Here is a 14,825-nt window from a genome sequence, read left to right on the forward strand (position 1 = left end):
AAGGTTTGACAAGCAACTTTTAAAATAAAACCAGTTTTCAAAGAAAAAGAGCTGAAGACTTTTGTGTATTCACCTCATTTCAGTGTCTGAGAAGACAGGAATGGAGATTTTTTTTTTTTTTTTTGTGCTTTATTGCTCCGTGAATGGCATGAAGTTGTCATCTAAACCTTTTCCAAAAAATCTCCTTGAACATGCTCATTCTGACAAGGTATGTGCCCATTGCTTTGTATAAAGCTTTCATTGACTGAAAACTATTTACAACATTACAAAGCTGAAATTTTTGGAATAGCTCAGTTTACCAACCAGTGAATTTCTTTGTACATGCATAGAAAAGTATTTTTGGTACACCCTTTCATTACAGAATTGTAGAGAATACAGGGTACATCCTGTTTTCATATTAGAGTGAAGTACTTCTCAGTCCAGGTAAAAGACAGCCACTCTGCTAAACCTTACATGTGGCTGTGGTATTTCACTTTTCAACAGTTTGTCCCATGTTCCCTCATTAATTGCCAATTCTATATAGCATCTGCTTTGCATGGCAGGTGTTTTATGAAAATATCTGCCCTGTAAAAACAGTACTTGATACAGTTTGCCTAAGTAATTGGAATTTTCTTCCGTGCTGGTGTTCTACACATTTTTTTTCTTTGTTTGCTGGCTGGGATCTAAATCTTTGCTTTGCTGATCTAATGGCTTTTTGTTTTTTAGTCCACTGTCAGCGAGTGGCCCAGTTTTTAATTGGCTTGGCAATAATGCAGTGTGGGAAAGTGGATAGATTATTTAAAATGAAGACAGGTTTACTGAAAATGGTGAACAAAAGGATTTTGTCTCTTTAAAAAGTGCAGTTTGACCAGGGTATCAGCCTGGTCCCTGAGGACAAAGACAATTTTGATTTGTGGGGCCCGGGAGTCCTTCACTTACCAGGTTTCATCTTTGCTTATGCATGTCTAAACCTGTAAAATGCCCTTTTGTGTTGTATAAATCATATGCCATAAATCCTAAACAACTAGATATAACCCCTTCCCTGTTGTCAAGTCACTCTGCAAGTCCCCATCACAGAGCTGCAAGATAAGCTCACTGCCTGGACAGAGCAGAGGTATTATCCTTTTTTGTAAAATAAAAGTCGGAGAGTGTGGGTGGTTTCTTTGAACCCCCAACAATGCTCACTTCTGTTGCCCCCCGCCTTTTTTTTTTTTTTTTACTTGCCTCATAGAAAAAGACTTGTTAACTCAGGAGGCCAAAGTCCAGCAGGGCTTCAAAATGCTGTTTCTGGTTCTGATAAAAACGAGCTGCTCTAATATCCTTAATGTTGCTGTTGGCAGTCAGAAACAGATTCCATTATTGTCGATCAATGCAGCCGCCATGCAGGAGGAGGGGAAAAGGGAGGGGTGGGAGCTTCCTATTCACAGATTGATCAACCTGCCATTGCATGAAACAAATTCATTGTAAGAAAGGCTGGGATGCTGTTGTAATAGCTGAAGCAGGAAGGGACTGGTGAAGAGAGGAATGCAGGTTCTCCAGTTGTGAAGGGGGAGGGGGTTAAATTCCTTCTAAGCTTTGTTTTTTAGAAAAGAAACCTGTAAACAAAGCTGCTTCATTTGATTTTTTTTTTTTTTTTTTTTTTTTTTTAAAGGCATGATTGTTGTATGCTGCACTTAACTGATTAGCTATTGTGCTGGCTGGGGATTTGAACTGCTTCATCACTGAGATCCATTTCTTTTTATTTGAATTGTCCATATCATATTATGCAAATCATCATTTTAAATTACTAACCATTTTCCCTCTTTTTCTTTCTTCCTGGTATTTTTGCTGGAGCTAAAACCTGGCACAAAGGGACAAGTAGTACTTATCTTCCTTACTGCTCATGCCCATGCCTGCTTTATTATCAAACTGGTTTGTCAGACACAGAATTAAGAGGGGCAGAGTCACGTTTTCTGTTTCATTTTGTCAGTGTATGATATAATTTAAGTACTGGACTCCCAAGACCATCAACTCTTCCCTACCCTTCCTTCCCTGCTTCGTTCAATCATTGTTTTCTGTATGGAAAAGTTTTCTGGCTGGAGAATGAGTCTGCTTTCTCCTGGTGATGGGGCTGAATGGCTGGATAGCAGCACAGAAGATGAGAAAAGCCTTCTGTCATTTCTTGGTACGGTAGGGTTTCTAATATATATATTTAAGAATTTACTGGAAAGACAACTACTTTTGCTGGGGTTTAATTTCTTCAGTCTGGAGTTGTAAAATAATTATAAATTAGGATAAGCTCTGGAATGAGATGAAGCTTTAATTAAAAAGTTTAGAATCAGTTAAAATAGTTCCAAAAATACTTGGACTAATGTTGAAGCAGAATCCAAGTGATAGACGTGTAGTCGAGAAATGATTGCTCCCAGCTGTTTCTTTCAGAGCTGTTAAGTTATTACTGTGCAATTCAAACAGCTGATCAGTGTGTTCGATCTGCTTCTACTGGTATCAGTCAGCATGCAGGTCAGCTTTACTTCTCAACTATGTGATATCTTAATATATCAAAAAAGACAGAAGAGTTGATTGTTGTTTTTTCCCTTTAAAAAAAATGTGTACATTATATGTTAAGATCAATTGCAGCTTGAAAATCAGGTCCTGTGCCTATCTAAATATCTTTTGTACTCCAAAAACTGAATTTAGAATGCAAAATCAAACAGTGATGCTGCTTCTGAAGACTCAGAATCAAAGCCTTTCTTAAACAAATGTATAAGCAGAAAATTATTGATTTCAAGTTTTTCTTTGCTCAGTTCTTTCCATTGACCTTATTTATTGTCACAGCCTAAAAATTCCCTCTTTCTCACTGGTGTTTTATAGGCTTTGGGCACTTGTGGCTGGCTACCATTTCATATTCTTCCTTTGTTGTCACTCAATAAAGCTGCAAATATTTAGATTTCAAATTTTTATGATCTTTCCTCCTAAGTTTTCCACCCCTTTCCAATTTTTGTTCTTCTTTTTCAGAATTCCCTGGTATTTGACATTTTCTTAGTATTGAAGCATTTAGAATTGTGTGCAGTAATATTGTGGGTAGTCTGAAACTCCAGAACTGTATAGAAAGGCCGAGTTTATTCCTAGGTCCATGCTGTGGTATCACTTCATACTATAGTGACATGGGGAATTGCATAATGTGGCTGTCACCAATACAGATGCATTTGGTAAGACTTTACTTCTCAGTTGAGTAGACAGTAGCTAATACAGATGCTGCATCTTTGTTCTAGTCCCTCCTTTTCCTTCCAGTGCACAGGCTGAGTTTCCAGGTTGTTTTCCTGCTTCACTGGTAGCAGCTGCCACTGGTTCCTCTGTTTAAAGGTGCCATCTTATTTTCAGGTCTCAGCCAAGCCACAGAACATATATAGAAAATACGTTGAGAGGAAAACAGAGAATTACCCCCCCAAAAAAGGAGGAAGAAAAGGACTGAAAATACCCTTCCTGTGCTTCTCTCTTCACCATACATGTAGCCTTCTCTAATAAGACCACATCAACCTGAGTTGGAGCAGGAATAGCTCTGAACTGGATGCTAGTGCTCTGCTTTAACAGCATGTCTCCTTCCTACCTTTTCCTCCACACCAGAAGACCATCAGGACAGCTCTTAAGTTCCACCCCACGAACAGCCAGAAAGGATCATAGGGGACCTGACTCAAATGTGCTGTCACAAAAAATGTGGGGGAGGGCAGGAGAGCACCCAGTTTCATTCTCTTTGCCTCCAATCTCTTATTACAATGGGTTGCCCATTCATCCACTAACTTTAACCTAGATATCATCTCTCATGTATTCTGGAAGTCTTCTAGGGTCCTTCTTAAGAATGTGCCACCTGCTTGGTCCCAGGGGTCCCGACATCTGTTTTCAGGTTTGATCAAGGGAGTGTCTTACTTCAGGCTTTCCCTCAAGTATCCATCTTCCCTTTGAAGCTCAAACCTAGGGTTTAAATGCCTTGACCTTACAGTTTCTTTCTCTTCCTCGTCATGGAAAAAATGGCTTTTCTAGTATTTGTAACCTTGTCTCAGAGAATTGGGTAAATCTCAGTCCTGGTTTGCAGGGTTTTTGTGTCTCATTTTCCACTGCTGAACATGCTGTATTTTTCTCCTGTAGGTCTCAGACTTGTGCCTTATCGGGAGACACAATTTCCCAACCCCTGCCACAATGCCAAAGCCAAATTGAAAGTTTTGTACCATCCCTAGATGCTTGCTGAATATTTAGAGCCAAAAGTCTGGTTTTGGAAAGGCTCTTCTGCAAATTTAGTGTCCCTGTTTGTTATACTCAGGGAGGAATGATGCTCTGGCCCACTTGACCAGAGGCATTAAAACTTAGTGAGTGCCTAGTTTTTTAGTAACAGGAAACTACTTTTTTACAACAGAGCTTTTAACAACCACGACTCTTGTATTTGAAAATATCTTGGGCATGTTTAATTAACTTAAATAACAGAGCCAAACACCTTTCGGATCTGATTTATAAGGGCAGAGTTGGAGAATTCTTGCACGTGGCTTGTTTACCCTTATGATAAAGGGTGGTTGGTGTGGTAACTGACCCCCACCTTGAACTTTTTCTTCCTCAGCATTCTGTTATGAGTTTATCATCACCTCTGCTCACAAGCCAAGGATTTGCACATTCTGCTTTGCACACCTGTTATATTTCCTGCCCTCTCCCTCTCACCCTGGCTTCCTTGTCTATCTCATTTACCTATTATGTCTGATCTTTCAGATTGTAAACTCTTCAGGACAGGAATTGCCTTTTATAATGTTTGCACTGCACCTAATGCAATGCGTCTAATCTGGTTGTGGCCTTTAAGTGCTACTGCAATGCAAACATTTAATAATAATGGGATTGTCTTCTAAGTAAGTTAGAGAACTTTGATATTTACTAGTATTGTCTCTTAAGATTTCTCCGGGTAGTCACTTGCTAGTAAGCATTATCTTTGTGCCATTTAAAAATCCTCGTTAGTTATTTTGGGGAAGACCTTTCACTTTTTACTGAAATTTGGTATTTGGTTGGTGCGTGAATTCTGTAACAAACGTCTTCTGAAATATCTTTTATTTTTGTTTTCTTTTCTCTTTATCCAGTGTATCCAGCTTTTGCACATTTCTTGTTCAAACTGCACCTTAATGGTTTTATAACTCCTTCCGTAACTTTCCTTTCCCATATTGCTTCGTATTTTTGTTACCTGATCTGTAAAGCCATCAATGCTAACTTTTCAGTTGAGGGATCACTGTAGCAAATTTAAATTTTCAAGCTACATACTGGAACTTGCATCTTTTAGGGTTTTAAGTCAGAACAGGTGCGGTGGGTTTTATGACATGGCACAAATCGCATTAGGTATGGTTGGTTTTTAATTTACACTTTTTACTAAAGGTCTTAATTAATACCCCTTTAAATAATGCCCTGTATCTCCAACTATCTGCCAGTGGGAGAATTGAAAGGGAGTATAACTGTTAAGTGAAGTTCTAATTTTTTCCACCCGTTTTTACGTATGGTTTAAAATTTTGTAAGAAACTTGTATTGTATACCAGAGGTTTTTTCAACCCTTTTTTAATGAGTGTACCCCCAGGGTGGGAGTTGTGGCAAGTAGCCAGACGGAGGCGGGTGACAAGCAACATCTGTACGGCCCTGCTCTTGTGAGGCAGCCGCCCTGTCCCTACCTGCACCCATGTACCCCCAGGGGTGCACGTAACCCCAGTTGACAACCCCTGTTGTATATTATGGGCACCTATACACATGCAGGGAGGCTGCTCCGGCGTGTTGTAATTACGGCACATCAGAGCAGATTTGATTAACCGAGTCTACTGGAGCATAGTCATTACCACACCAGCAGACTCCAGTGTCATGTGCATCAGCATCCCTGTGCTGAAAAATGGCAGTGGGGGCACTTTTTAACTAAAGCTCGTTAAATGAACTTAAGTTAAATTGCCCCTGCCACCATTTTTCAGCATGGGGATACTGATGCACGTGATGCTTCAGACTCCTTATTCTGAGCAGTTCTTGGAGCTGCTCTAATTAAAATGCCCTCCCCTCCCTCCACTCTTGGAGCACATCTGTAAACACCCTCTGTGTTTAAAATTCCTGTTCATTGCAACTCATCTTTTCCCTGAACCCCTTATTTGTGTGGTAAGATCTGCTTTCCTTATGCTTTTATTCCTTCCTTTAATGATCTTGTCTCTTTCTTCCCTTCTGTTCTCTTTCCCTTTTTGTGGTGTCCATTTTGTAGTTCTCATCAACAGAAGCAGGAGAAACCACAGTTAAGAACTGGCCAACTAGACCTCTTTATTGCCTGCTTTATGTGAATGGTCTGAGAGAGCAAAGGAGACAGCAAGATAAAAAATAACCTGCCCTGTCTTATCTAAATTGCAAATGCATGACATTATTGACTGAATATGTTAGATTAATACTTCATAAATGCCCTCAGTATATTAAATTTTTATTTTGACTTATTGAAATGTATATTGATTTTTTTAAAAGTTTTAAGAATGAATTAGATTCTCCCTTTAATAGTAACAGTACAATGGTCTGTTCAAACAAAGGGTATTTGAATCATCAGACCAGTCAACTGATCCTATTGGTTGAACATTCATTAATGCCCATAAAGGCTATCCAGAAAACAAAGGAAAAACAAAAACCCTAACATATGAGTGAGCACATTAGAATGTACTCTACCAGACTCATGATTATGTTGTGTTAAGCGATGCAACCAACAAAATCAAAATAATCGCTTAAAAACATTTTTGCTTATAATGTAGGACACTGACTGATTGCATCTGTGAATAGAAGTTCACACTTCTATTGTCTATCTCACAAGAAGGCAGTTGTCAGTATTGTTTTAAAAACTAAGAACTAGTCTGTGCCGCCCCTGTTGGCCATACAAGAAATTTTAAATTTAGTTATGAATGAGTACATGGTGACCCACTTAGCTAGTTGGTTTGCTTATAAATACTGCACATGCTAAAACCTATCAGCCATAGCAGATTATATAGTATACAGATCTGTCCTACACTGTGCAAGAGTGGGTTTGAGTATATTATTCTAAAGTAGTAAAAGGTTTTTTTCATAGGCAAAAGGCCTTGATAGTGAGATTGCTGCTGCTGTAATCTTTGTATTTTTAAGTTAAACTGTAAGATTCATACACCTCTTTCAGATTATTCCTTAATACCATTTTCTGCTGTGTTCCCTAAAAATCGAGGATTATTTGGGGATAACAACTTCCTTTTAAGTTTAGTTGGGGGCGGGGGGGGGGTTAAGTTACCATTGAGGTTCCATCAAATTGCAGGATCTAAATTTATTAATGTAATCCCCCGTCTACCCTTTTCTCCTTACAGTTTTCGCAATCATTTATTGTGCCTTGTTTCAAGTTAGATGGTAAATTCTTAGGGGCAGGGATTGTCGCTGAAGACATGAATGCAGAATCAAGTTGTCACGAAGTAAAAGGAGTAGTAGTTCTCAGCACAGCAGCTACTCTGATAATTGCCTGCACACTTGCTCATACCACAGGGCAAAATAAAAGCTGACTCTCAATACCTTAGGCCTCAGTGAAAGAGGTGCCATGGAGGACATAGGCTGGCAGTTATTGTAGAGCAGCTGACAAGCCCTAAGACTCCACTCCTTTTACCTCATGGTAGTTTGTTCATGTGCCTGTCTGCTTAGTGTGTTTGTATAGCACTTGTTATAACAATTCCTGAATTCCAGTATGGGCTTCTGGGCATTATCACAATTTAAGCGTATTATAACTAATCTGTCTGCATAGGATATATACCCGAAGTGGCATAACTGGCAGCTAAATGTTAACTTCTTTGCCCTCTTTAATGATCGCTGCTAATGTTGAATGACATGGGAGGGGAGGCCCACCTTTTACTGACTCAAAAAAATAAAACATTGTTTTCCTCTAGCTCAAACATTGGTTCCCTAGGTAAAAAATGTTCCCTCATTTACGTTAGTGTCTAATTTCAGAATGGCATTCCCATTCAATTCATGTTCCAGCCTATGGTAATTAGCTGTTTCTCATGAAGAGTGTTAATTCAGCTAGCTAAAAGACGTGCAAACAATGTTATTTATATGTTTGCTGCCTTATTGTAGTAAGGGTATTTTATATATAGGCAGCTAACTTCTTGCTGGATATAATAACAGCTAGCAGTCAAGGAGTGTGGCGGCCTTTGGCCATTGTTTAAGAATGACAGCCTTCAAATTTTGAGAGCTAGGGAAAGTGGAGTGGAGGGGACCAATTTATCTCTTGTTATTAAGATTATTTTGCTGCTTAAGGGGCCCTAGTAATGGACTGCACTCCATCTGTACTAAACAGCATCCAAACGCATCAGAAAGCAGTACCTGGCTCCAGAAATTAGCTACATAACATTTTCCTTTCAATTCCCGTATCCAAAAATGTATAATAAACTCTGTTTATGGGGCAACAGTTGAAAAGAAGGTGATGTAGTACTTCAAAATTGTATAGGCTTTTCTATAGTTAGGTAATAAAATTAAGAGATTACTAGAAAAAGTAGACTTCAGATAAGATATTTGGATTTCTTAGGACCATAACTGATGCCTAAATTTTCTTAGCTCATGCAAGTTATGTCTTGGGAAAGCAATTTTGAATGTTTTGAGAACTGGCTATGGATATTAAATGCATCTTTTTACAAATCCAAGTCTCTTGAAGGTCAGAGATGGATGTTCTAGTAAAACACATGATGCCTACTTGCTACCACCATGTCTTTCCTTCCTAAACTACTGAAACCTAGTGTATGAGACCACTAAGCTCAGAATTATATTACAGCACAAAAATGTAGGAACTGTCATACTAGATCAGATTTTAAGACTGGGTACCAAACTATACAGTTAACAGTGCCAATATTTTATAGAAGGCTTAAAACACCTGTGGTTGTCATTGTTTTATTTGCCCTCTACATATCTGAAATATCTCCACATAATTTTTAAAAGGTGATCTTAAACTCTAAAGCACCTGCTTAATGACCTTTCCAGAATTTTCATTTGCAATAACAAATGGATTAACAGCTCTGGATTGTCATAGTAGCCCTATAAATGCTCTGTCCTTCTTCATGCCTAGGAGATTGCAAAAATTGTGAAATATGAATTTGCATTTCTAGCTAGGATAACTTTTACAATCTTTGCAATCTCTTTTGCCTGAAGATGGGTGCCTGTGCCCAGAAGCTTGCAAATAAAAACTTTTTTTTGCAAATACCTAGTTGGGCTAAAAAACGATATCGTCTCTGCCACGAGTTTTGATTCATTCTGTCCTTCTTCGAAGCTTGGTTGCATTTTTGGCTTCAGTATTTTCTTGTAAAAATTAATTCCTTCACTCCTTTTCCTAAGGTAAACAATCCCAGTCTTTTTTATCTTTCTTCCTGTGAAATTTTTGCAATGTGTCTAGTCATTCTTGTCACCCTTCTCTCAACTGTCTGCAGTTTTTGAGATGGGGTGCGTTGATATTGGACACCTTATTCCAACCAAAGTCGAACCTTGTTCGCTCCATCCTCATTTCCATCTCCCTGCAGAAAAGTCATTCAGAGTAGAATGCAAGAGCCCACAAAAGCAAGGTTTCAAATTACAAGACTGGAGCTGGTGATATGCTATACAGGAGACTTGGAAATTTGTGGATCATTGCTTTCTGAATGGAGAAGCTTGAAACAACATTGTTGTGGCCAAGAGACCGCTATCTGCCATGCCATTGCCCTCTGCTGGATTCTCTGAAAAAGAAAGCTCCCTTTCTGCCAACCTGGTCAAAATAATGAGCATCCTCTGTTAGAGTGGGAAGAGGACACTGATGTGTGCAGGGGGTGAAAAGAGACCTTCATATATTCCTATGCAGAACTGTCTTTGGAGGCATCTGCCATCTTTGAGTAATTGCCTCAGCTATTTTGTAGCTGCCTAATATTGCTTAACACAGATAAATGAGGCAATGAATTAAAAGTGCCCCAAGGGATGTTTACAGCGCTTTTTGTTGGTTTTTAAGATTGAAGGGGGTAAAATCCATTTATTTTTCAGAGGTTCAGAGAGCAGATGAAAAGGTTTCAGACTGTTATTTATCCACAGAGACAATGTGATTTGTCTATACTCTTGGCCCTGGAGAGTGAGCCATGAAGAGAAGGATTGTAATTTAATACTGAGACTATGAAAGGTGCATTGATTTTACAGCAGGTGAAAACAATGCAGTAGTAGTATGTAGCATGAGTCAGGGTAAGGAAGGCAACTGTCTAATTTTGGCCTAGTGGTGACAGTACACATTTTCCACCCAACTCAGCAGAAATACTGTTTTAAGGGCATTTGTACACATGCGTGCACTGCAGCGCCAGGCACTTTTTAAAGGCACTACAGTGCATCCATTTGTATAAATGGCAAAATGTGTGTCAGTGCTGAAAAAATGGTGGTGGTACGCTTTTGAACGAAAACGCATCAAAGGTGTTTTAGTTCAAAAGCACACTGTTGCCATTTTCTGTGCACTGATGCGCATTTCACCATTTATACAAATGGAGGTGCCATAGAGCTGGGCGCATCAGCTTGCGGGCTTTGCAGACTTGATTAATGGAGTCTGCTCTAACACGCTGGGTTTCTGGCACATTGGAGCAGACAGAGGTATGTGTATAAATCCCCTGTGGTAGCTTCACTTCCAGCCTTAGACCTGGAGTTAAGTAGCTGACCAAACTTATTATATTTAGGCCTTTACATTTTCATAGGCCAGGTACAGGCATTACATTTTCACCAGTACAAGTGATCAGAAACCAGTCTACAGAACAGAGGATAAGTTTGGCACAAAAAACGGGTCTATACCTGTAATAGAACAGGAGTTTGGTGCACAGACTGGTTTAAAAATGTCAGAACCAGGTCTAAGATGTGCCTCTTCCCTCCCCCCCAGTCAAAGGATGAATGTGGTTTTCTTCACTACCAATCTAAACTACACCATTTAAAGAGAACCACGTAACTTAAATCAATTCCACCTCAGGCTTTTTGAATGTCTGCATCTAGCCCTAAAGACAGACTAGCAGGTTATTAATATATGTTTGGGGTGGAGGGAGGGGTCTTGTTTCTAATTGTAGGACATTTTTCATCTCCTTTCCTTGTGTAGATCTGTCTGTCAGATAGATATGAAAGGAGATGAAAAATTTCTTACAGTTAGAAACAGGATCCCTCTTCTCCCTTCCCCCCCCCCCCAAGAAAATAATAATAATCTGCTATTCTGTCTTTAGGGCGATGGATAGATTGATTGAAGTGGAGCTTCTAGCTTCTGAGAATTGAAGTACTGCTCTGGAGTCTTATTTGCAGAGAACTTGCATTGGTGCTAATTTGGGGAGAGGGGGAGAAGTGCCATGTATTTTATGTTGGCTTCTCTTTGTTTTAAATTCAAATTTCTCTCTATTTTGCTGTCCTGGGAAAGCACTGCCTTGTCAAAATGGTGGGGAATTCAGTCTTCTGTTTTCATTTATGACTCAGCAAAATCAACAGTCTGTGTTAAATTACTTAGGATGCTTTGATGTGAAGTGATTTCCTGTGTATGTGAAGTGGAGAAAGCCAAACCTATTATATTACTGGATGCTGTTCGATTTAAAGCAAAGGTGCTGATTTTGATCCTCTCTTCCAAATATGTTGATCATTTCCATCTCCTTTCATTCGATTGCCAACAAAAATGTGATTATTTAAATCATATGTAATGTGGCTGCCTTAGTAAGCACTTGTATTAGGACCAGTCCTGTGCTGTGCGATGCAAGGTTTTCTCTAAAGATAAAACTAGCAAGCTCAGCAAAGAATTTCAGGAGAGTGGGACTGACCACTGTATAATCGTTGGTCTAGCACTGGCCCTTCTCCAAGCATTTTGTTCTCTAAAGGTACTCTGTCAGACAGTCATCATCCAATACAGAAACCAGGAAACAGGCGGTGCCTCTTGGGTTGTAAAGGGAAGTGCCCAATGCTAATGATCAGCCTATGGAGAAATCTCAGTGAAAGCTAAGGGTCTTTCTGTTGCAAGCATTGAGAGATTGATTTACTTATGCTGTGTGAGCAGAGCTCTTTGCATCATCCTTATGTTTCTGGACTAAGTGCTGCGCACTATTTGCAAGGGTTAGCCGATAATCTGTTAGACTTTCTACAAACCTCCTTTTGGAAGCTGTTGTCCATAAGAGTCCTTTAACCATGGATGGTTAAAGGTAATTTGGGAGACTGAATATTTTTGAAAGAAAAGTAGTGCAAGGTATCAGTACTCTTGCTGCAGAATCCTGCTTTCTTAACCTCTGTCATCATGGTAAATTTTGCTTTTCTCCTTCAAGACTCCATGGGTGAGACGTACTGTAATACGGGTAAAATCAGAATCCAATATGCAGAGGCATTACAGGTAACATTCTCCTTGAAGAAAGCTTTTTTTTGTGGGGTATGTTAGTTTTTGTAGAAAACCTTCTCTTGGCATCAGCTGGCTGTAAATTGCAGTAAACCTTTGTTGTCATTGTGAATCAGGATACATCATGAAATTTTCTGTAACCGAGGGAAGCCGGCAGTTGGGCGTCTGTTAATAGCCTGAAAGTAACTAATGAGGATGTGCAGTCGGAGCGATTGATTGAATAGCTGCAGTCCTGTGTGTTTCTTTCTCGCTTGTGCGCTCGCTCTCTCTTGCTGGCTCCCTCTCTCTCTTTCTGTGTCTCTGCAAGCTGTAGAGAGGGAGGGGGAAAAGAGAGAGAACCAGCTATCTCTTAAGTGGAAGTAGCACGGATCCCAAGGGCCAGGAGGCCAGAAATGGAAGTTTTAAGCTGCATCTCTCTCTTGAAAGGAGAACAGCAAGAGTCAAAATGTCAGTCTCCGGAGTCACAGTTCACTCCTTTTCTTTAAGATCCAGAAGATAACAGTGGACTTTTTATTAGGATGTGATTTTTCTTATCCTTGTTGAGAATGTTTTATAAAGCTGGATTCCTGTAAGTCTAGTATTTGAACTGGAGATGGGCAGCAGTTGTGATAAAGGTATACATATATATGTATGTATATAGTGTGTGTGTGTGTGTGTGTGTGTGTGAGAGAGAGAGAGAGAGAGAGAGATATTTGTTTTTTATATTGTGCATATGATGTAAATCAGTAGAACTGGATATAAGTGCGTCTTTTATAAAAATCTGAGCTTGTCAGATCTGCCTACACAGGTTTAAGATGCCAAAGTCATATCTTTGTGAGGTCATATTTCCAGAACAAGGAGAAACTGACCTATTTTTATACCTGCAGAGGTATATATGTCATTTTATCCAGGCAGCTATAAGTCTTCTGATGGTCTTTCAATTTGAGATAGCAGTGGGATCACATTATCTGCATGAGACCGAACTTTGACCCTTGTCAAATCATGTTCAGTACAGGATAAAATCATGATCTCTGTGTCCTCGATTTTATTTTGCAGTATTAATTGCTATACTGCTGATGGTTTAAAAAATAATTTAAAGTTCTCACAGCTGTAGGTAGCACATTTTAATTGGATATTAAATACATGTGGGAAATGAGCTTTACCAGTGTTTTAATCTTAACAGGTTATTTGCTGTAAAACCAAGTCAGATTCCTAACTTTGACCTTGTCATTTATAATGTCTTTGTAATTTCATAAGTAAATAAACTATTGATAAATATAAAAAGAACAAATTCAGCTTTTTGATAATGCACCTGAAAGTTTGTAAAAGCTTCTCTTCAGAATGGGATATAACCTGGTCACTTTTCTTTCAGTTTCCTTACCTACCTTTTTTTTGTTTTGTTTTCTTTTGTAGAAGTCCCAGCAGAGAGATCTCCTCGCAGACGGAGCATCTCGGGGACCAGTACATCTGAGAAAACCAATTCCATGGATGCTTCGAACACCTCTCCTTTCAAAGTGCCAGTAAGTGTGCCTCCTGTACAAAGGAGGATTTTTTTCCTATTGGATTACAGTACTGGATTTAGAAGAGCCAGCATATCTAGTACTCAGTTTATTGATTCAGGTTTATAACTTAATAGTTTCAGTTGAACAAAAGTATGCACATAAGCCACCATAAATCATGAGAACATTTTTCGGAACCTCATACTTGCCTACTCGCCACAGATTGATCCAAAGTCTGTAATGTCATAGACTTTAAAACCAAATGAAGAGGTGATCATCACCAGCCTAATTTCAGCATGTCCAAGATACCTGTGAAGTCGCTGTGCAGACTTTGTGCTGGCTATCTATCTAATTTCGTATCCAAAAAGACCTTTATTTTGGGTGAGGTCACTGATGATACACTGCTTTTTATTTTATGAGTGGAATATTGTAGGAGGTTGCAATAGCTAACAGTTTATTTTCAAGTTAGTGAGCATGATCTCTGCAGGTGCAAATTGGTTTTAATTATACAGTTTGTACAAGGAGCTCAGCTGGCGGTTAGTCTGAATTAAACTTTTCTAGTAAGAAGTCTCGGTATCCTTGCCAGCATCTCTTGATTTCAGTTGGTATATCCAGACCAACAGCCTTAGGGCTTTCCTTTTATTATTAGTCTGGAAGGAGGAGGACTTTGTCACAACACAAGTGCAGGCAAAATGAAGTGCCTTTTAATACTTTATCTACTGAGCTAGAGATGCTTTAAAGAGGGAAGGTCTAGTTTTATTATTGTACAGGTTTTTATATTCCTCTCTGGTATGCGAGGGCTCCTTAAAGGCTTGAAAATTAAAAGAATTGTCGTTATAGTTTTTGGCTCTTCTGTGGTGAGTGAACACTGATTTGTCGTCTTGGGCTTTTTATGGAAACCAGTGTGATTCCATTTTTAATTGTTTGCCTTTTTCTACCTAAATCACTGAAAGCCTCAATTAATTATCTCAATTCTAGGAAGAATATTTTTTAGCTAACTTAAGATGCATAAC

The 14,825-nt window shown here is 39.1% G+C and overlaps 1 protein-coding gene across 1 annotated transcript in view; it reads left to right on the forward strand.

Annotated features, from left to right (window-relative positions):
- The window catches only part of RASAL2 (RAS protein activator like 2), a 145,474-nt gene that overhangs the window by 57,641 nt on the left and 73,008 nt on the right, over nucleotides 1-14,825 (forward strand). The window contains exon 3 of the mRNA XM_019530900.1: nucleotides 13,727-13,833. Coding sequence (XP_019386445.1) covers nucleotides 13,727-13,833 — 107 coding nt within the window. The remainder of the gene's footprint in view (nucleotides 1-13,726; nucleotides 13,834-14,825) is intronic.

Source organism: Crocodylus porosus, unplaced genomic scaffold (assembly GCF_001723895.1).
Source record: "Crocodylus porosus isolate Cpor-Errol unplaced genomic scaffold, CroPor_comp1, whole genome shotgun sequence".
Classification (NCBI taxonomy): domain Eukaryota; kingdom Metazoa; phylum Chordata; order Crocodylia; family Crocodylidae; genus Crocodylus; species Crocodylus porosus.